Source organism: Callorhinus ursinus, unplaced genomic scaffold, assembly GCF_003265705.2.
Source record: "Callorhinus ursinus isolate GAN/ISIS: 27379988/994484 unplaced genomic scaffold, GSC_fseal_2.0 scaffold12, whole genome shotgun sequence".
In the NCBI taxonomy this organism is placed as follows: domain Eukaryota; kingdom Metazoa; phylum Chordata; class Mammalia; order Carnivora; family Otariidae; genus Callorhinus; species Callorhinus ursinus.
The window spans coordinates 29,579,369-29,602,895 of record NW_027397074.1 but is presented as its reverse complement, the minus strand read 5'-3'; the positions used below and the strand labels follow the sequence as shown (position 1 = coordinate 29,602,895).

The 23,527-nt window shown below is 37.3% G+C and overlaps 2 protein-coding genes across 2 annotated transcripts; both read right to left on the bottom strand.

Moving 5' to 3' along the window:
• Positions 1-5,714: 5,714 nt before the first annotated feature.
• On the bottom strand, positions 5,715-19,401 carry CUNH7orf78 (chromosome unknown C7orf78 homolog). Its single transcript, XM_073899399.1, has 6 exons — positions 19,394-19,401; positions 13,961-14,074; positions 13,372-13,431; positions 7,186-7,353; positions 6,530-6,610; positions 5,715-6,340 (listed from the first exon to the last, which is right to left on the bottom strand). The coding sequence occupies exons 1-6, from the start codon at positions 19,399-19,401 to the stop codon at positions 6,310-6,312; spliced, it is 462 nt and encodes a 153-aa protein (XP_073755500.1). The 3' UTR covers positions 5,715-6,309.
• Positions 19,402-22,327: 2,926 nt separating this feature from the next.
• On the bottom strand, positions 22,328-23,256 carry LOC112824846 (taste receptor type 2 member 2-like). Its single transcript, XM_073898570.1, is given in 2 exon segments — positions 22,328-22,546; positions 22,549-23,256. Coding segments are annotated over 2 exon segments (927 nt in total).
• Positions 23,257-23,527: the final 271 nt, after the last annotated feature.

The following is a 23,527-nucleotide window of genomic DNA, read 5'->3' as shown; positions in this document are numbered from 1 at the left end:
TCTAATTAATATGAAGGATGCCAACAAAATTCACAATGCCTGGTTAGAGAAGCTTGGTAGTCAAATTTAGTAACCATTGGGTGCCTGGGTGGCTCAGTCAGTTAAGCATCTGCCTTCGGCTCAGGTCATGATCCCAGGGTCCTGGGATTGAGCCCTGCACCAGGCCCCCTGCTCCATGGAAAGCCTGCTTCTCCCTTTCCCACTCCCCCCTGCTTGTGTTCCCTCTCTCGTTGTGTCTCTCTCTGTCAAATAAGTAAATAAAATCTAAAAAAAAAATTTTTTTAAAAATTTAGTAAGCATTATTCTTACTTACCTGCCTCTTCATAGCTTAACCTGAGATTAGAGCACCTCTTTAACTTTGGGCATTAATGGAAAGTACACGTTTTATCATCTTTCCACTCAAAGGTGCAAGATCTAAATTGTACAAATCACAAGTCTGATAACTGTCTTCCTGTCTATGTTACAAAAAAAAATTTCAAGTTAGGCAACTTTAGTTTGAAAAACTTATAGTTTTAGAACTCTCTTATGACTTTGGGAGTGCACTTATTTCTGTAGAATCCAGGATGATACCAAAATCCATAGATGTGCTCATAAGGAAATGCACAGAAGATGAATCTCTTTCATTCAGGAGAGATTTCAGGAAGCCCTATGTTGTTTCAGTCCATCAGCTGTCTAAATGATCAAAAGAGAAATTAAGACCAGAATTTCCTGAATCAGCTTCTATAAATGGGTGAAGTTTACCTGATACATTACTCCCAGGACCAGAAATTTGACTGCAAACCTCATCTGTTCTGTCCTCTTACGTTATTATAGTGCTAGTCATCTAAAACGAAGCTCATAACGGCATGATAACAAGAGGAATAGTTGACCATGACTACATCTATGATCGGGAATGAGAACTATACTATGTTGGCCATATAAATTTATTTTGGGTTATTTATCAGAGAGCATGCATTTCCCACTGCGATCTGAAACTCAGTTGTGTTTTGGAGCATCACAGTGAGTAAGTGCTGTGAACAGTAAGTTCCTAATGAGGACTTCAGTTTGCTAGTTCATAAAATTAGAACCATGATGATGAGGATGATGATGATATTGAAGTAAACATCGTGCGCTCGGGAGGGAATTGAGTGAAGCTATGCCTATGAAAGTGATTGCACATTTCTGAGTTCGATTTGTAAAAGACGACTAAACAATGCCAAAGTCAAGGAATCCTAAATACATCGTGTCTCGCACAGTTAAACATCTCCCTTCCAACAGCAGCAGTAGGGTGGAAGGTACTGAGGAGTGCACAGTGGACCATTTTATGTCCATTTTCCAGGAATCTTTATCAATGCTTCACAATGAACCTCAACCACTTTCTTCTATTTACTCATTAGGCATATTTTTTAAATACCACATTCCAGGAACTCACCTATAAAATGAAATCAGGCCTGGCTCTGAAGTTGTTTATTACCTAGTTGAGGAAAAGGGCGTGCAATAAAAGCTATGCTAGGGGTATGCTGTGGGTGGTGTTAGCCCCTGGGCGGATGAGGGGTATTCAAATAAAATAGGTGGGTAGGAAAGGCCTAGGAGGGATGTTGGCAGGAAGACTCCCAGGAAATGGCCAAAGGCATGTGAGGAGTTTCACAGGAGTGCACCCCAGGCTTCTCTCTTAGGCGAGAAAGGTGGGGGCTTAGTGAGGCAAGGAATACAAGTGTTAACAGCAAGGAGAAGTGGGATCTTTCCTGTTGTCTTGAAATAAGGCAAAATCCCCAAAGCCGAAAACACAAGGAGAGAAGCTGCTAGAAGACATATTCCCACAAGGCTTCCTAAAAGGTGGGTGGGCCAGACCTGCTACTCTCATCCTCTATTCCATGCACAAGCTCACCATGTATGGAGTGTTCCTTAAACACAGGGACTCATAAGAAAGCCAGGCTCCAGCCAGCTCATGGGCAGTCCTACCAAGATGGCTGCCCGAACAGGGCTTGGGTTCTCCTGTGGGAGTCAGAGGGATAGACTGCTGAGGGCAGGACACTGGAGGTTAGTCCTCATCAAATGACCATGCAGAATTAGATCCCTGTACAGGATAAAGAAGAATGTACAAAATGGGCTCCAGAAGCAAGTCACTGTTTGGACATCTGCCACACAGGCAATGTCAATGTCTGATTACAGCAATCTCTTCTACTTAGGTTTTTGTCCGCGTTCCTCCCTTTTGCCCCTCCCATTTCTCCTTTGGAGACCAACACCTTGGAGATAAAAAGCAGACCAAGAAATAATGGAGTGGGATGGGGAGAAGATGCAGAAAGAGAAAACAGGAGATGATGTTCCTTTCCTCACTATAAACCCCTGACCCGCAGGACAGGCTTTTGTTGAGGAGAGCAAAGAAGTTTTGAGATTAAAGTTTTAATTTAGAACAGATGAGGCCTTATTATTTATTTATTTGTGAAATTTAAGGCGATTACGAGAAAACTTCCAGTTGTTAATTTTTTATTAAAGTTTTATATATATGCAGCATAGTGTGCATATATTAAATGTATATTTCTATGAAATATCACAAAGGAAATGCATCTACATTACTACCACCTGGGTCAAGAATCATTACATTTCCAGGACCCAGAAATTCTTCATTGTACTCCTTCCCTTTGAACCAAAGGAAACCAACTTTTTGATTTTTTTACACAGAGACAAGTGTTTTTTTTCTATAAAATGGAATAACTGTATATACACTATATATACTACATAATTATATATGATATATAATACATATACAGTATATATATGATATGTACTATATAACTTCATATATAATATATATACACTATATAATATATAGTATATATACAATAAATAATAGATGTACTACGTAATATATTTATAATATATCTGTACTCTTTTATTTTTTACTCATTAGTCTGTTTGTGAAACTCATCCATGTAGTTGCAAATAGCAACACTTTGTTCATTTTCTCATTTATCCATTTTACTGTTTATTGGCATTAGGCTTGTTTCTAGTTTGAAGATTATAACAATTTTGCAATGAATATTCCTGTACATATGTAATAGTGCATGTATATATACTATGTATATGGCTTAGATAAGTATACTAGGAATTAAATGTTGTGTCATATGTTATATATACACATTCAACTTTAGAATATATTGCTAGTTAGCTTTCCAAGGTACTTGTCCCAATTTACATTCCCTCAAGTGGTGTAGAGGAGTCTAGTTGCTTCATACCTTTACCAATGCTTCATCTTTTCTATCTTTTTCATGTTAGCTATTCTGGTAGGTATACAATGGTATTCCCTTGTGTTTCTGACTGCATTTCCCTGACAACTCATGAAGATGAGCACATTTTCATAAGTGTTTCATTTCGGGGCGCCTAGGTGGCTCAGTCGTTAAGTGTCTGCCTTCGGCTCGGGTGGTGATCCCAGGGTCCTAGGATCGAGCCCCACATCTGGCTCCCTGCTCAGCGGGGAGCCTGCTTCTCCCTCTCCCACTCCCCCTGCTTGTGTTCCCTCTCTCGCTGTGTCTCTCTCTGTTAAATAAATAAATAAAATCTTAAAAAAATAAATAAATAAGTGTGATCATTTGGATATCCTCGTCTGTGAAACCCCCATGATTTTTTCTTGAGTTGCTTGTCTCTTTCATAGTTACTTGCATGAGTTCTGTGGCTGCCTTTTCCAATCCCGAATTGTTTCTTTTGAAACATTTTTATAATTTTTATAATTTTTTTTTCTATATGGATACTCCCTTTTTTATGGTCCCATTTAAGATACTTATTTCCTTGAATTTATTTTAGAAGCGTTATTTTTTTTCTTTCTCATTTGAATCTATAATCCATATGAATTGATTTCTTTATGGAAGGTATGAGGTAACAACCATACATACTTTTTATCCTCACCTGAGCTTTTTCATGGCTGAATGTGAGTTGAAGTTACAGAAATGACATTGCTGGTACAAATGGAGTGATTGAAAAGCCATGGGATCTAAATTTAATCATTATTGTAAAAAAAAAAAAAGAAAGAAAAAAAAAAGAAAAGCCATGGGATCTGCCAAAGATGTTCTCAAGCTTAGGGGAGAAAGATCCAACACAAGACATTTAAAAGTCATGTTTGAGAAAAATAAAGCCATTTTGCTTGAACTATCACAGGGTGCAATTTGCTAACTATAGTAAATATTTTTTAAAGGAAAAAAATAAGAGGACCTATGACTTCAGATTAAAATATTTTTATTTTGAGAAGCCTGTGGGATATTGAGGTAGATCTGTTCTTGAAATTAAGTGAAGATACTTCCCAGTGGAAGCAGCTAGGAAGGGTGAGGTTCTGGTGGAGACTGGAGGCCCTTAATTCTTAATGCTGTAGCCAGCAAGAGTCTATGATTTTCTGCAACCGATTTAAGTAAGTTGGTGATGGACTGCCCTGTCATTTTCTTTGTGATTGGAGCCTGTGTTTGGCTATAAGATAGCACTGAGCATGGAGCCCCTAATTACTAAGCTCAAGTACAAAATCCTCTATAGAGGAGAAGCCCTTTGTATTGCTATGGTGATCAACACTTCTATGCACAGCAGGATCTTTGCAATTTGAAAGAACCACTTTCTACACTTTGTAAGAATAAGTCTACAACCTATGTCATTGGTGGGGTGACTTCATACATACCACTTGCAAACATAAAATAAGTTTTTGTCCATTTGAACGCAAATTTCTGGACACTGACCTCCTCTTTATGTATCCATTGTAATCTGTTCCTCTTTTTTTTAATTTTTTATTGTTATGTTAATCACCATACATCATTAGTTTGTGATGTAGTGTTCCATGATTCATTGTTTGTGCATAACACCCAGTGCTCCACGCAGAGTGTGCCCTCTTTAATACCCATCACCAGGCTAACCCATCCCCCCAACCCCCTCCCCTCTAGAACCCTCAGTTTGTTTTTCAGAGTCCATCGTCTCTCATGGTTCGTCTCCCCCTCCGATTTCCCCCCCTTCATTCTTCCCCTCCTGCTATCTTCTTCTTCTTTTATTTTTTCTTAACATATATGTAATCTGTTCCTCTTACAGACAGCTGTCTGCTGACTGTTCACTCTCTGGGTTCCCCTCATTTACATAAGGACATAAATTTATCTTACTAAAGAGTGTCTCTCTCTCTCTCTCTCCCTCTTTCTCTCTCTCTCTCTCTCTGTCCCCTTCCCACCCCCAAACTTCTTTTCCTCTCTTTACTTTCAGTCAACTCTTGACTTGACTAGTCCCTAGATGCTTGTTTTGTACATGCAGTATGTATAGTTTTTAAATTTTTATTCATAAAATACTTGTATAGTAATCAGTGTCATTGCTATATTCCACATGTTTTACAAAGTTTTAACTTTTCACTACTCTATGAAATGGGTGCTATTATTATTGTCATTTTACAGATGAGAAAACTGAGCCATAGACAATTAAGTAACTTTTCTATGGTTATGCAAAGCCCTATCTCTATATTATCGTTAACAATAATAATCAATGATAAATCAATCCAGAAGATATGAGGGACTTTACCAGTAGTTTATATATACCGTTTCATTTAGCTCTCCTGAAACCTGGGGAAGATTGATTCAGAAAAAGCAAATCATCCAAAATTACATTTATAGGTATTTGGTTAGGATTTGAATCCATTTTGACCAAATCCCAAACTCAAACTATTCACTATGTTAATCCACCCTCCCACCCCCTTCCCACAGACGACATTGACAAGGGCATAAAGAGAGCTAAGAGAAGCTATAAATTGACTTGGACATCCCCTCCTTGTCTGCATCTAAGGACAGAGCATATTATTCCCATTCTACAGGTGAAGAACTAAGAGAGTGTGGTTGAGTAACCTGCCCGAGATCACATGGCCAGGTTGGGATTCAAAGCCAGGCTTTTTGCCTTCTAAGATCATCATACTATTGCCTGCTGATGTCATGATTTAGGTTTCCCCAGAAACAGGCAATTAGCAGGGATTCTGGTGAAACCATAGGTGGTCCCCAAGTGAAGGTAAAATGGTGGCAAGGTAACCACGTGAGTAAGTGAGACAGGAAGGAAGCCAACAAAGTGCACGAGGGTACCGGACAACCGGCGTTTAGCCCCCTGGGGCAACGTTGGGGAGCAGTGTAGACCAATCACCTCCATTATTACTTGAGGGCTGCTGCTGGGAGCTCTTACCCCCCCGCACTTCCGACTTGCTGTGGGCAGCTCCAGCAGCCGCAGATAGCCTTGGGCAAGGGGATGCAGATGCAGGCTCTTGGCAGTTGGCAGAAATGCTCTAGAATGATCAAGTCTGAGTGGATATGGGCGAAACCTGGAATTGTGACATAGTCACTGACAGTTTTCCAAAATTCCACTGAACCTAGGAGAAATAATAATATCTGATCAAGGGACTAGATTCTCTCAGACTCCACTTAAAATGATTTAAGCATCATGCAAATACTTCATTTTCAGTTCTTATGACAGAGCTTCTATAGGGCAAAGTACATATTATTGAAAAAATCATTTGAGTAGCAAGTGCTCTCCAACAAATCTTGAAGTGTTTGCCCACCGGTTCCTGCATGTTTGGGTAAACTTTTCTTCCACACGATCCATAAATGCACTGTACACATCTCGCCTCCTTCTGTGTCTCTTAGGGGAGATGGCACAAAGGAAGTCAGCGAAAGCAAACATGTACTTGACTTTAATTGTGGTTTATCTTTTTAAAATTGTTATTTAATAGTCTTTGCTTTAAAAACTTGCTCCGTACACCAAATGCACATCTTGCTGTTTTGGGACATACAGGGATACAAAGCAGTCTTACTTGTCCGGGGTAGAATTTGAGCCATGGTAAAAGTGTGTTTTCTCAACATCTTTTTATGAGTGGATGACAAAGTCTTCTTGTCAGGACTTCTTACTGAGTGCAGTTCACTCAATGGGCTGCTCCAAATGGGGTGGGAGTAAATTTTGGGGGGAAATTCCTTACAATATTGAGGCCTCAATGCACCATACCAACTATCTTTGTAATAAGAAAAGAAAATTCAAAATTCTGGATAATTCACTGTTCACACTTTAAGAAAAAACAGAGATCTTTCTGCTTTACTTTTAAAGATAATGTCTTTCACTATATACGCTAGCAACAAATTAAAAACTCCTGCCTTAGAGCAATCATTAATAATGGTGTTGGAGACATTTCCCAACAGCTGTAGAGAAAGAGTCAAGCTCCCCGTGAATGAAGCAGATTTAATGGACCACGGGGCTTTTGGTAAAATTAGCTTTGAATCCCAGGTGCATTCCTGAGGCTTGTAGGTGATAAATCTTTCTGTACTGTTCTTCTGTTTATCATCTTTCAGCAAGTGGCACCCATGTACTACAGATATGGAGACAAATGAGAAACTTAGCAATTACACAGGTCTTTGTTCATATCTCTCAGAATTTAGTTGGAGATCAGGGCCCAGGAGATAAATTGGTGGACAATTTATAATGCAAATCCAAATAAAATTTTGCTTATCCTGCCCACCATTTCTACTGGAATTTAATGTCATCCTTCAAACTCCAGTTCACATTCCAGGTTTGTTTCCCAGGAAATCTCTTTTTTAAACTTCTCAGTAGTGTTTTGTGACTCAAATGGCATATTTTGCATTCTACTTAAATTTTACTTACACATTTCTTGAGATCAGAGTCTGGGTTTATAAAGTATCCCTGGCATTTTTTTCCATAGTGACTTACACATAGTACACATAAGTTGACATGTCCCATTTTAATTACACATAGACAAGACTTTTATCAATATAATCCATGCTAAAATGTGTACATTATTTACAAATAAATTATCTCAATTTCATAACTATAAAACTACTTGATACTCATTGTTTTGTTTATAATTGAGAAACAATTATAATATTTAAATATAGAATGCATGTGTTGTCACCCTTGTCCAAATGAGGAATGCTGGGTAATACAAAGTTAACTCTGGACAAGCACTATTCAAATGGCACCACAATAATAATAATTGTGTGTGTGTGTGTGTGTGTGTATGTCCATGTACCAGATAACATGTGCTATATATACATTATTAACTAAGTGATCTATATAAGTATAACAGATTTAATGCTCACAATAATTCTATGATATAGATTTGGTGATTATCATTCTCATTTACAGATAGGTAGACCAAAAGATAGACAGTTTAGGTAACTTGGGGCAGCTTGCTTTCTGGTCTATACTCTTAAGCACTTACTCTATTGGTTTTCTATACAGAACACTTTGACTTAAAAACTCAACTTTCAATAATATATTAAAAATTGTAGATAATGAAGTAAATGGATTGTTTCATTAATTAAGTGGGCATTTAAAAAATTTACCATATTATTAAAGGTGATAAGTAAAGGGGCGCCTGGGTGGCTCAGTCCGTTAAGCATCTGCCTTCGGTTCAGGTCATGATCCCGGGGTCCTGGGATTGAGCCCCGCATTGGGCTCCCTGCTCCACGAGAAGCCTGTTCTCCCTTTCCCACTCCGCCTGCTTGTGTTCTCTCTCTCGCTGTGTCTCTCTCTGTCAAATAAATAAATAAAATCTTTAAAAAAAAAAGACATTAAGTGTTGGTGTTGATGTGGAGACACTGGAACACTTTTGCACTATTGGTGAGAATGCAAAATGGTGTGGTCACTATGGAAAACAATGTGAAGGCTCCTCAAAAAATTAAAAATAAACGTATTGTGTTGACACTGAGGCATGCCTCTGTCTCCGTCTATATGCCTCCAGGCTTCCTGACTAACAAAAATTGAAACAAAGCCATATGTTATTTTATTTTTTTAAATTTTTAATTTGTCTTACTAAGTCATATTTTAAATGGTAATAAATTCTTTCCAATTTTTATGACACTTTATTTTGTCCTTATATTATGAATTTAATATTACATGGTATTCATTTGAATAATGTGTGTAACATCAGGCTTTTATAGTATATGAATCATGTATTGGCATGTATCATTGTAGTCCACAGGTACCTCAAAAGAAAGAAATTACCTGGAGGTCTAGTTGAACGATTGAAGCCTGTAACGGTAATATCACATCATCATACTTCAAATGGAAAAAAACTACAACATAGAGAAATACAAAGTTATGAGTTGTGTGGCTGAGGAATCCCAAGAAAAAATAAACCAGCAATATTCTCATTCAGTCAAAGGTTTAGTGGTAAATGTTGATATATCATAGAAGTTATATTTTGGCCTAGATGTCTTATTGAAAATGAAAGAATAGGTTATTTTTTATTCGATAAGCGCAGTTACTTTCCACCTATGAAATTCTTCTTATATCTGAACGTCCAGTAAAAGTGTTTCCAGATCCCCATGCAGGATTCATCCTTTCTTCCAAATAGAGCAATGGTGCTTGAAGCTACATTTTGTATTAAAGTAAATTATTTACAAAATCTGCCTCCAAATTAGATTATAAAATTGTTGAGACAAGAATTTCTAGCTTTATAAATCCTCCGTGGGCTTCAGCATATTTTAAGTTGAGCCGTGTGAAATGCTGTTTTTCAACCATTTTTCAATCTTACAAAAATGCAAATTTTATATGGTTCAATAAGAGGAATAATAGGAATTCTGTGTTTCCCAAAATCTGAAAATTACAGATTCTGTTTTTGAAAACTGTATCTAAAACCCCAAATATTTAATCATAATTTTTTTTTCTAAATAATGGAAAGCTTCTTCATACTAGTGGCAATATAAAAAATAAACTTATTTAAATTTATTCCTCAAATATTTTTAACTGGAAAGTCACAAAATATTTTTATCTGTTTTTAATGATCTACTAGTTAAAAGAAATAAATTTCTTTGGTTAGCAAATGAATGCAAATTTAAGCTTCTTTTGCTTACGTATCTGAGTTTAATTTTGTAATATTAGTATTTGGGGTAATAGATATTTAAATAGATTGATATAGATACATACCTGATACCTACATGCTGTCAACATAAGAAAAAAACATTGTAGTGTGCTATTAAGAGCACAGTGAGGGGCGCCTGGGTGGCTCAGTCGTTAAGCATCTGCCTTCGGCTCAGGTCATGATCCCAGGGTCCTGGGGTCGAGCCCCGCATCGGGCTCCCTGCTCCGCGGGAAGCCTGCTTCTCCCTCTCCCACTCCCCCTGCTTGTGTTCCCTCTCTCACTGTGTCTCTCTCTGTCAAATAAATAAAATCTTAAAAAAAAAAAGAGCACAGTGAACCACAAATTCGTGCATATTTGTAAGTTGATAAAGAAATTCAGCACTTTCTTCTATCTTGGCTTTCTTCTTCTTAATACAATTTTTCATAATTTCCCATTTACAATATTATACATAAACTGTTTTTCATAAATAAATTCATCCATTTCATATTAAAATACACAGGTTCCAAAAAGCTAGTCAAATTGACAAACTGGAATAATTCAAAATATAAACAAAAGCAGGAGCATTTATTAATAACTTCACTCACCATTTAAAACTGAGAGCTTTTTGTAAAAATTTCTAGGGCTGTGTAGCTCAGCAAATCTTTTCTGCAAAGCCAAGCTAGACTAAACAAACAGTTTATAAGGGAAACATTTAGCCTTTACAAAAGAACCCTGCATATATTTAAGTTTTACCCATCTGAGTTGCTAAGAAACTGAATTCCTAAAGGACTCAAGTCAGAGTAGCAAAAAAAGTGAAAGCACATCCAATTGTCGAGTGTAAGGACCTCTAATTGTTGCCTAAAACCTAGCAACAAGGCAGTCACTCCTTTGCTCTTTTTTGAAAGGTTGGAAAATTAACATACTTGGAAGTTCAATACTTACTAAATAGTGAGAGACAAGAGAGAGAAAAATTAATTGCACTCCGATGCAGTTTACTAAATAATAAGTCTTGACAATTCACCTTTTGTTATTTGTTTAGTAATCTGTTTTATAAGTCGACATGAGTTTGACACTTGATACAAACATGATTTGAGAAGCTGTTTCAACTCTCTTATTACCTTGGGCTTAAGAATGTTTGAGTTCATTTCCTCAATGTTCATTTATAAGGCAAACAAAGATTATAAGTTCTTCTTCCTCACCCATGATTTAACCTACAGTTTATGGAGAAAACGCTCTGTTTTTACTAATCAAATCCTATACTCAATGGTAATCTATGTCCTGGTGAAATATGAAAAAAGATTTTGTTATAGAAAATTTCAAATGGGGCGCCTGGGTGGCTCAGTTGGTTAAGCAACTGCCTTCGGCTTAGGTCATGACCCCAGGGTCCTGGGATAGAGCCCCACATCAGAGAGCAGGAGCTTGCTTCTCCCTCTCCTGCTCCCCCGCTTGTGCTTTCTCTCTCCGTCAAATAAATAAATAAAATTTTTAAAAAAAGAAAAGAAAAAGAAAATTTCAAAATGTACAGAAGTAGACAGAATTGTGTAATGAAACCCCATGTAATCATCAAGCAGCTTTAAAAAAGTTCAATTAATAACTCAAATTATTTCAAATATAGCTCCATTCTGCATCACATCATTTTATCAGTGATTATCTGAGAATGTTTACTCTAAAAGACAATAATGATTTTTATTTTAAAGCATAAGCCCATCACCACTATGATATCAAAAAATATGACCAATAATTCATTGATATTGAGAATCAAGGCAAAATTCAAGTTTCCAATTATCTTATAAATAATTTTGCTTTTGCTTTTTTTTTAAATTTGCTTGTTTGATTTGGGCTAGTTATATACTCTCATTTAGTTCAAAATTTCCTATGACCTGTGTGTTAACTTCTCTTTCCCTCATATTTTTCTAGTGGAGTACAAAATTTCCTGACCAAAGACCCCTAATGGCTGGAGTTTCTTGACTATATAAACCACTATTTCATTTAAAGTGGAAGTTTGCCACTGGGTGGCAGTGCATTACTTATAATCTTATCCCAGTTTATAACCAGAGCCTCAAAGATAAATTTGCCTGTATTGTTTTCCCCAATGTTCGATTTTATTTTATTATTTTTAATTTTTAATTTTATTTTATTTTACTGAGGAAAGTGACAGTAGAATTGAGCATACTCAATTTTCTACAATCTTGGAAATAAAATCAATCTATCTTTATGTTATCTAATTTTATTTCTTTCTCTATCTTGCATGGAGATGCATGATTCTTTCTCGCGGCTGTTTATGTTTAGTTTACTAATATTGGTTGTTCAGGATGCCCAAATTCCTGTAATGTGGCCCCAGGTTTCAAGAAAATAGTAATTGGTTAGAAAAGATACAACCTATAAGAATACATCACAAAACATGGAACTAAATGCCAAGTGATCAGTCCTGACAGTTAGTCTCATGAAAAACTAATGAGGGTAGATCTCTGAAGTTTGAGAACATCTTTGAAGATTTCTTAGAGCAACTAAGATCAATTCTGATCTTAGTTGACAACAGGATTCATAACAAAAAGTAAAGAAAAGGGGGGGATGCCTGGGTGGCTCAGTCAGGTGAGCATCTGACTATTGATTTTAGCTCAGGTCATGGTTTCAGGGTCATGAGATTGAGCCCTGTGTTGGGCAACGTGCGGAGCGTGAAGCCTGCTTGGGATTCTCTCTGTCCCTCACCCTTTGTCCTTCCCCTTCTTCCCCCAAAAGGAAAAAAGAAAGAAAGAAAGAAAAAGGAAAAAAAGAGAGAGAGAGAGAAAGGGAAGGTGGTTTGGATGGGCAAACTGCATAAAAACTACTGGAGTTATATTTAATGCTTTCATGAATGCCTTTTGAGAATATTCTGATAGGGCAATAGTACCTCATAGTTTAAAGATTTTTGTATGTATGTATGTATGTATTTTGTATGTATGTATGTGTTTGAGAGAGAGCACACACGAAGTAGTGCTGAAGAGAGAGCAGAGGGAGAAGCAGGCTCCCCGCCGAGCAGGGAGCCCGATGCGGGACTCGATCCCAGGACCCTGGGATCATGACCCGAGCCGAAGGCAGACGCTTAACTGACTGAGCCACCCAGGCGCCCCAATATTATCTCATAGTTAAGTGACTCGAGTTATATGTAGAACCATCCAGAAATCTACTCTGTGGTAGAAAATTTTGAGTTTATAATAAAATGTCACTGCACATGGATATCGGTTGGCTATATAAGAATCTGTTGCCCAGATTCCACATATTTAGGAAGGTAACGTGTTATGGCAAAGAAAAACCTCAACACTCTCTCTTTCATGTTTCCAGGTACTAAGGGTTATGAAGTTTTGAAGAAGTTACCTGCATAACATATGTTTATACAAATGGATTAACTTAAAATTTACCATAGTAATAATCTTGTCATATAACTAGTAATTGCAGTTTGAAATGTACCATAAATTAATAAAGAAGTAAAAGGGGTTTTAAATTATGCTCAGAATAAGAAAATTAGAATGAGGGAATTTCTTTCCTTGGGCAGGGAAATAATATTAACTGACGCCATCATGCAGCTAAACAGTTTAGCTTTTCCTTCTTCATCAAAGGTAACAATTTCCACACTGAAAATAACAAACATGAATAAGAAACAAATTCAGCTTGAGAGAGATGAGAATATAATAAAATGTTCACATGAATTCAGGGCCCTAAGACCCTCGGCAGTACTTTTAAGAACAATGGGAGAACTGGCCGTAGGAAGTGGGGTGGGATCTTCTGGAAGTTTGAGAGGGCCAGGTTGTGTAAGAGTGGATCCTGGAGATTAGACATGCCTGAGTTTACCCTCGACTCAGTTGTGCGAGGCAGGCCTCTTTGTGCTCACCCCCTGACATGTCACACGGTGTGGGTTAGGGAATGGAGTTTATTGGGGGTAGCCGATGTACAAGCAAAGATCAGGAATAAAAGAAGACTCGAGTTTTCCGATACCCCTAATATCCTCTAGATAGACGATGAGGTCCAGGGCCTGCTCGTGGACATAGGGTGAGTGAACATTCTGGGTGATAGGAACTCCTCCTGCTGCTGCTCTTCTCTTTTTACAAAGCGTTATCGAAGCCACTTCCTCAGTGGGGGTGGGGCCAGAGCAAACTGACCAACAGGTTATCTGGGCACCCGCCTTCCCGAAGTTGGATGCCCGCTATTGGTAGACGTGTCTGGAAAGCCAACCGCTCAGCATCTGACGGCTTTGCTGGCCTGTGTAAAGTTGCATTCCTATTTTTCAAGGGAAAATGCTAAGAATCCAGTGGGAAGCGAAGATAGGAAACAACCCCTCCTGGTAGGGGGAGGGAGGTGCCCCCGTACTAAGTGTCTCCTTGTGCAGGCAGATCACGGTGAATTCTCAGGGCCATTAAAACCGTCGTGCTTGATGCACCACAGAACCCGAATACATCTTAGAATAAGTTTTCTAACAGATGATTAGTGATTGCTTTCGGGAAGTGGCGCTTTCTGATCATGATCAGAAATGGAGATTCGTTCGTGCGAAGTTTATCTACAAATCAGGACCCTATATGAGTAAAGTGTCTCTAGTTATACGTGATGCTGTCACACTGTGCCTACACTGGCCAGTCTGCTCTAAGCCTGAGAAAGCCTGCTTTGGTGTTAATGATGTTCAAAGCTTATCTGTTAATTTGTGTTTTGGTTTGTTCATTTGTTTTCCCTTTCTTCCAAAGGGCCTCTCAAATTTACTATGGTTGGAGACTTTCTCCTTCAGTCATCTATGTTGAGGTCCCACCCATAAAAACATGCTCCCTTGATGGAGTGGGAGTGAGGTTTCAAAGAAGGGCTTGTTTCCTATTTACTCACCAGACCAAGCATCTACAATGCACAACAGTGTCCCGCAGCTGAAACAAGGACCTAGGCAAGATGGTGAGCATTGCCTTCTCCTCTTTCTGCCATACCCTTTTAGGCTCCTGGTGCCTTCCTTCACTCCCATCCTCAGGTGCTATTGTCCTTTTGCTGTTCCTCCCTCTGGTGGTTACTAATTTTTATTCTACCACCTCGGTCAGTCTATTGCTTTGTATAGAAGTCAAAATTACTTGCTTACTTTTATGCCAAATCAAAATACTAACCTTTTTTGTTGAAAATAGAGCTACCCTACGACCCAGCAATTGCACTACTGGGTATTTACCCCAAAGATACAAATGTAGGGATCCAAAGGGGCACATGCACCCCAATGTTTATAACAGCAATGTCTGCAATAGCCAAACTATGGAAAGAGTCAAGATGTCCATCGACAGATGAATGGATAAAGAAGATGTGCTGTGTGTGTGTGTATATATATACATGTATACACACACACACACACACACACACACACACACACACACACTGGAATATTATGCGGCCATCAAAAAATGAAATCTTGCCATTTGCAATGACGTGGATGGAACTAAAAGGTATTATGCTAAGTGAAATAAGTCAATCAGAGAAAGACAAGTATATGATCTCATGGATATGAGGAATTTATGAAACAAGACAGAGGATCATAGGGGAAGGGAGGGAAAAATAAAAGAAGATGAAACCAGAGAGGGAGACAAACCCTAAGAGTCTTAATCTCAGGAAACAAATTGAGTGTTGCTGGAGTGGTGGGGGGTGGGAGGGATGGGGTGACTGGGTGATGGACACTGGGGAGGGTATGTGCTATGGTGAGTGCTGTGAATTGTGTAAGACTGATGAATCACAGACCCGTACCTCTGAAACAAATAATACATTATATTTAAAATACACTATATATATATAATTAAATACATTATATTTAAAAAAAGAAGAAGATAATAGGAAGGGAAAAATGAAGGGGGTGGGAATCAGAGGGGGAGATAAACCATGAGACACTATGGACTCTGAGAAACAAACTGAGAGTTTTAAAGGGGAGGGGGGTAGGGGGATGGGTTAGCCTGGTGATGGGTATTAAGGAGGGCACATATTGCATAGAACACTGGGTGTTATACGCAACCAATGAATCATGGAACACTACATCAAAATTAATGATGTAATGTATGGTGACTAACATAACATAATAAAATAGAATTAATAAAAAAAAGACTAAAAAATACTAACCTTTTTTGTCAATAGTGAGGGAATTACTAGTATGCATTCTAAAACTTCTTTTATATGGTAGCACATACTTGCTTTTTAAAAAAAGATTTTATTTATTTGAGAGAGAGAGAGCATGAGCAGGGGCAGGGGGCAGAGGGAGAAGTAGACTCCCCACTGAGCAGGGAGCCTGATGGGGGGCTCAATCCCAAGACTCTGGGATCATGACAAAGGCAGACACCTAACCGACTGAGCCATACAGGCACCCCAAGGAATGCCTTGCTTTTTTAAAAATGTGATTTAATGACTAAAATTATTATAGAAGCTTTAACACATTACAGTACATATGGTACAACACTCGAGGATACTGGTAGAACTGCCCAAATTTCTTAGAAAATTTAGTATATATTTGAAAAGCAAAAACAAAACTTATTAATAATTTAAAGATGGTTTAGAGAAAAAAATTGCCATCTTATTTTATTCCATGAAACTAGGTATTGAAAAAACCATAGTAGACCACAATGGGGAAGTACAATTTTTGAAAAGGGATATAAGCACAGACTTAGCAACTTTTTAAATTAATTAGTAAAACACATCGCAACAACTAAGGGTCTCGAAAATGCAAACACGTTTGAAAGCTCAGAATCATTACATAGAAAACTGGGTCAATAAAGCCCCATCCTTTCTAATTCCCATCAATTTCCATGGAGTACCATTTCCACTGCCCTATCACCTCTATAAAACTATACAACGCTAGAGAAATTAGAGAACAATATTTGGCATACACTGAAAGAGCATTTATTGATATAACTTATGTACTTTGAGCATAAATGCTTTGTACTCAGTGATACTATAAAGCAACTGTTATAATTTCTGAGTTAGAAATTAAAATATTTTCTTACATTCATCTATTACATATAGCATTGCCTCATAGCACAATGTTATAAGAATTCCATTAACAGGTCACCTGGGTGGCACTGTCTGTTGGTTAGCGACCAACTCTTGGTTTTGGCTCAGGTCATGATCTCAGAGCTGAGAGATTGAGCCCCGGATTGGGCTCTGTGCTCAATGGGGAGTCCGCTTGAGATTCTCTTTCTCCCTCTCCCTCTCTCCCTCCCCCTGTGCTCACTCTCTCTCTCAAATAAATAAATCTTAAAAAAAAAAATAAAAGAATTCCATTAATGACTCAATCCCCTTAACTTGAAGCATGAAATCTGGGTGTTACTTTCCACGTGTTCAAGAAGCCTCTCTACTGAGGAATCTGTGTCACACAGCAGAACCCTGACAAAAGTTGCAAATTTAGTTTAAAATACCTCTATTTCCCATCATCTCCTGTATGTCATACTGAGATTCATCCCATTCAAGTCAAACACACAGAGAACTATTTTCCCAGAGTGCACACCCTTATTGAAATTGACCTACCCTTTACTCCATGGAATCAGGGGCCAAGTAACTGATACAAAGTTAATCCATGCTATTCTCAGAGTATCTCCTTCTGAAAACAGTATATCATATCATATTTGGTGTCATTAGTAGTGTCAATGGCCTATTCCTAACCGCAATCAGAGAAATATGTATTACCTCTTTTAATCCTGAAATTACTTATATGAAAGCTATTGACAATTTTCCTATTTATCCCTTCAGTAAAATTCAGGAAGCTTGTCTTATAAAATGGAAGGAATTCCTATACAACAAGATCTTGCAATTTTTATTTTAAAAGTTTGGATAAATATGTGTGTGTGTATGGGAGGGAGACTTTAATTTTCAAAAGATTTCCTATTTAAAAAAAGTTTTCCTATTTAAATTGTGTCACAGAAGTACAGGATTTTCAGGGTTAACTTGAAAAAGACTTCTTTCTAGTAACTTCACTCCAAAGGTTAAAACTAAACTCTTTATTGGTTAATTAAATATAATTGAGATTAAATTAAATATAAGTTGAGATGAGTAAAAAAGAGTTGTATCTATGGAGGGAGAAGCCAGAAGAAAGAGAACAAATACAGATGTCCTGAAACTCGCTTCCAGGTTTGGAATAGCTGTGATGTGCCCAAGAACTACAAACATACTAGCATGTGGACCTCTCAGTGTGCCCACACCATTGACTCTCAGTATTTACTTATTTACTGGTTAGTATATATTTAGTCTTGCACAGTGAATGACCTCATCCACGTATATTACAAGTCTTCTTTGACATAAAATTATCTAGAATACAAAGGGAAGATGAATCAAACTCCTATTTGTGGATTTTAAGCTCCCAGTGACATGAAAAGTCTTCATGGAAACTTTGGGTATCCCTTGCCTTATCTGAGTCCTGAAAAATGAAGCATTACAGAAGCATACGATTCATGATAATCATGGTACCTCATACCCCAAGATGCTTTCAGAGGAACTTCCCTGCTCACAGCCCAACTGAAGGGACAGAGAGCCCTAGGCGGACCAGTGGCTTTACCTTCCAGATTGAATCTGATTGGTTCAGATTTGGACCCCTGATCCAAGGATAAACAGTACCTAGACATACCAGAGATCCTCATGATGGCCTGACAACAATGACAGATATGTAATCAGATGACAGGTGTGTAATCAGTTATATCCTAGAAAAATTTGAATTGAGAGATAAGTCAAATCACACACACCAATATACATCAAAGTATAAGATAGAAGGAAATCTGGAGTGCCTGGGTGGCTCAGTCAGTTAAGCGCCTGCCTTCGGCTCAGTTCATGATCCCAGGGTCCTGGAATCGAGCCCCATATCGGGCTTCCTGATCAGTGGGGAGCCTGCTTCTCCCTCTCCCTCTGCTGTCCTCCCCCTGCTTGTGCTCTCTCTCTCTCTCTCAAATAAATAAAATTTAAAAAAAAGATAGAAGGAAATCATGAGGTAGAGTCAAGGCCCAGAATGGTAGAGTTAGCTGTATTTATGATGAAATAGGAGTTATGTATATAAGGAGTTATATATATAAGCAGAAAAATACCTGTTGAGAATATATATATTATTATTTTATTAATATATATATATATAATTATATATATATATCATGGAGGAGAATTATTGCCTATAGTGAGAAAAGGAAAAGTAGGTGTGTAGAGAGAGGGTGACTCATAATATTGGATGAGCACTAGACAAGGTTCCACAAATTATGACTGTTGAGTTCTATCTATAGAGTTTCCTTTTACTCAGCCAGCCGGAGATTTTATTTTTGGATTTCCATGACAGTGTTTCTTCTTTATCATTTCATATGCACTTCACATGTCTCTTCTTACATTAGGTGACCAAAATGTGAATCAGTTCCTTTCAACCAAAAGAGTCTAAATAAAAGGTTGAGCAATAACTTGAATACTTTATAATGGAAAAAAAATGTTATTTAAAGGCCTTAAAAAATTTCTCCCAACAAAGACTTTATATTGAAATGAATATATTTTTTAAGGCTCTGGGTAGTAGCATTAATATTCTGTAATGTGGTGGGCCAAAAACCTTGGTCTGTAAACAAGTTACATCAGAATTACCTGGGCATGTCTATAATATAGATTTGGGGGCTCCATCCCCAGAGACAATTTTCAGCAAGTCTAGGATAAGCCTGGAAATCCACAACTTAAAAATATTCCCCACGAAATTCTGATGCACAATTACGTTTAGAAAAAAATGAGGACCTTAGGTTTAGAAAGCAAGATTTAGTTCTAGATACGTAACTGATTCTTTTTTCTCTCCAAGTTTAGATTTCCCAATATTTAGTACAGATAATAATATTCTCTATGAGGGTCATGAAGATTAGTGAGATAATATACACAAAAAGTAAAGCAATTCTGGGATAGAAAATTAATTACCTGGTTATTGGAATTTCTCTTAAAGACATTAGAGCCTCTCCATACAGACTTGATGAAATCTTAGAATTCCTGCCATGCCACAGCCCCATTCCAAGGAATCCCCAGCCATGGCATCATTACAAAAGTTTCCCATGCCAACAGGCTCATTCCAAGGATTTCCATGCCCACAGACCTATGTCAAGGAATTCTCATGCCAAAATTTTTCAAGGTATTAGTACCAATCTGGTTACTCTTGTATGAATAGTAATAATAACAAAAGATCCTCCTCATTCTTTAATCGTAGACTTTTATTTTTTGTTTGTTTTGTTTAGTATCTCTGTTTTTTTCTTCAATAGTATAAACATTATTTTCAACTGTATAGTTCTCTTTGTTAATGGAGATACAGGTTAATTATAGAAGAATGGTTAAAAACAAAATTACATCCATAAAATGAAACATGAAGCTGTTATAAATGCAAAATTTTGTACACGTAATTTAAATAAAAATATTGCATAAAGTATATATACAGCATGACCCCATAATGTAATAAATTATACCACATGCATATATACTTGTATATGCATATATGTGTATATGGATTTCAAATGCTGGAAAAATGTTTATGAAAATTTTACCTTGGATTCTACCGGGTTCACTTCTTATATTTCTGTATTTTCCCAATTTTCTACATTATGTATTATTTTACAAGTTAAAAAACAATTATTAAAATTATTTTTAAATTAAAAAAAATCAATGAATCCAGTAAGGGCTATAAGTGGCCCAATGGTATCAAACCTCAACATGGAAGTATCTGTCGTGCCTACCTATGTAAGTCAGGCACTAGCACTAGTGAGATTTTCAGCTTGGCTTTGGAAACAAGGGGTCCTGGGGCTTCCCTGGGTTGATGCCAAAACTTATAGGTCATTCTATTATCTAAGGGGTAGGCTCCAGTTACACAATTTGGTCAGAACTCAGGCTGTAAACATAGTGAGTACCAGTTTTTCCCAGTAGTGAGTTTAATTTTCCCTGACCCATAGTAAGTGAGAGCGGCATAGCAATTTCCCAGTAGAGACATACTGAATTATAAATTGGGGCACCTATGTTTAGATCACTTCAGACTATTAGTAAACCAAATATGAGATAAATAAAAAAATAAATAGTTTCACTAAGTAATAGAATAATGCAGAGATTTGTGAAATATTTTTCTGTTGACATTTTAAGGACACCATAAGGAAAGGTCATAGGGTATCATACATTATAGGGTGAACATTGTTTCTCATCACAAATTTCAGGATCTAAAGTTGCTATAAACACTAATGGCAAGAAAACCAAGTAAGAGGGTACTGGCTTTAGAGACAGAAGAGCCACATTTGAGTTCCAATTACACCCCTGAGTGTAGCTGACGGACTTTAAGAATGTGTAATGACCTCTCCCAACCTTACTTTTGCAAGCGGACACTGAGATAATGCCACTGTCTACTTTATAAAGTGCTCTGAGGATGAAGTAAACAATTGCGTGTAAAAAAAAAAAATCACACAGAGGCATACACACGCACATCTAGGTTTGTTTTTTTCCATCCTTGCAACTTCCAATTCACCTAATGACAATTTATTTACAATTACATAACTACACACTTGTTTGTTTGTTTAGGAGCCAATGAGGGTTTCACAGATTCAAACAGATACCCTGAGATGTAAGATATTACAAAAATTATTTTTCTTTCCTAAAGCAAGACTTTCAGATCCTTAAAGTCTTTAAGACTTTTAAGATTCTTAAAGAGCAGAATTCACTTAAATCTATCAACAGGTTTCAAAACTTTTACCTTTGATCTTCAAGCCATTTGCTGCTGCCATACCCCAGACAACATTTCCAGTTGGAAGGAATTGATACACCAGTTAAGGGGTTAAGACACCAGCTGAACATTTTCCTGCTGGGACTTTGATGTCAACGACCTCACTCATATTGTCTCTGGACATGAGTTTAACACTTCAGGGAGCTGAAAAAGATTTATTCGTCTTGTAAAAAATGGAGACCCTGGATTGTGTGTGGGTATGTGCACACACATGCTACCTCTATTTGCATTTTCTCATTTACCAACGTGAACTAGTAACTGACATCAAAAGCAAAGTAAGACTTTAATCTGTATATCTGAATACATTGCCTGCACCTACATACACTTTCAACATATAATTTGTATTCTAACAATAATTACACTAATGATGCTCTTTGAAAAAATAGTTATGTTTACTCAAATAACCAAATTTATTATATTGTTCCAAGTCTTAGCCTAAATCAATCTGATTTTGCTCATCAAAACCAGAAGATTCTCGATGATCTCAGAAGACAGAAAACAAAATTTTTTCCTGATTTATATATAACACAACTGGCATTCCACTGCAAGTACTAATTATTTAAATGTGTTACTATCATAATATTTTTAAGTATACTATCCCTGGAAAAAGAAATATCCTATCCATCCAACATCAAAATTAGTGCTTCGCATGTCCTGGGTGTAGGAGATGAGAAGGAAATTGCCAGAAAGAGAGCACACAAAATACACAGGTAACCAGAAACAAAACAATCATCCATTGAATCCATGTCAAAGAAATAAACAATGTTTTGCATTGCTTCTCCTCTTCATTGATTCTTTTTGAGGCAGAGAAGTCTCCTGAAAGATTGCTGGAATTTAGATTTACTCAAGATGATTATAATTGAATGGCCAGAGGGAAATGCTGCCATTATGTCCTTGAGTACAAAAAAACAATGACTTCCATAAGGAACACTGAATGTCATATTTGCCATGAAGGCAGCAAAATAAGAAATAAAGAAGCAAAAGAATGTTATCTTTTGCTTGTTGTTATTGTTTTTAATGCATTTATATGGGCTTCTGTGCTGGCATTTCTAACACCATGAGATCCATTTTGTATCCAATGAGTGTGCTTGTAGAGAGAAATGAATAACATAAAAGGGCACATCACAAATACGGCTAGAGGAAATAGTAATGCCAAGTTGACAAGAAGCACTTCATTAATTTGCCTTATCTTGGGTCCAGTCCTCTTCAGCGTGGCATTCTTGAGGACATCATCACTGTCTATGTTTTTAGGGTAATCTGCCTCAATACCCAGAGCTGCAGTGCTCATGGAGGCCAGAAAGCTTCCCAGAAGCAGCCAAGACATTAACTTTGAGATCCTGAATTTCAGCCAAAGAAAATAGGGCTGAATGAAGCCTGATATCTTGAGGCAGTAAAATGCAGAAAGGCAGGTGGCAAACCAGAGACTGACAGAGCTAAAAAACATCCAAAAGAACAACATTGTTGCACCATAAACTTTTACCTTATAAAAGAATGGAAAGAACACAGAGAAAAAACTTTGTACCATTAACACCATCAGCAGACCAAATCTCGACATCCCTATACATATGAAAAGGAGTTGCATTGGTGTTAGCTTTCTGCTTTTGATCAATTCTTTACAGTTGACGATGATAAGAAATCCATTTACTGTAATCCCTGTGATAAATTCTGCTGACATGATGATAACATGAGGAATAGCTGACAAAGAGGAGGCCATGTTTCCTACCATGAATCCTAGCCTTTTCTTATGGATGGTATTAAATACCTCCTTCAGATGATCTTGCAGAAAAGCCCATACAGCCCTGAGAAAGCTGATCTTCTTCCAACTCCTGGATCATAAGTAGAATCTTGCAGTAGGCTTTTACCCTAAGGAAGAAAATCAGAGGGACTACTTTTTAAATCTGGTGCTTTTCAAAAGAAACTGTGGGGATGCAAATCCAAAGATTTGAATGATGGTGAGGTCTTCCAATTACATCCTAGGGAAAATT

Coding starts and splice junctions, on each gene's coding strand:
- CUNH7orf78 (XM_073899399.1), bottom strand. Junction 13,432..13,960: donor GGCGGGTGCCCAGATAACCT/GTTGGTCAGTTT, acceptor TGTTATTTTCAG/TGTGGAAATTGTTACCTTTG. Junction 7,354..13,371: donor CTGTTTAGCTGCATGATGGC/GTCAGTTAATAT, acceptor GTAATTGCTAAG/TTTCTCATTTGTCTCCATAT.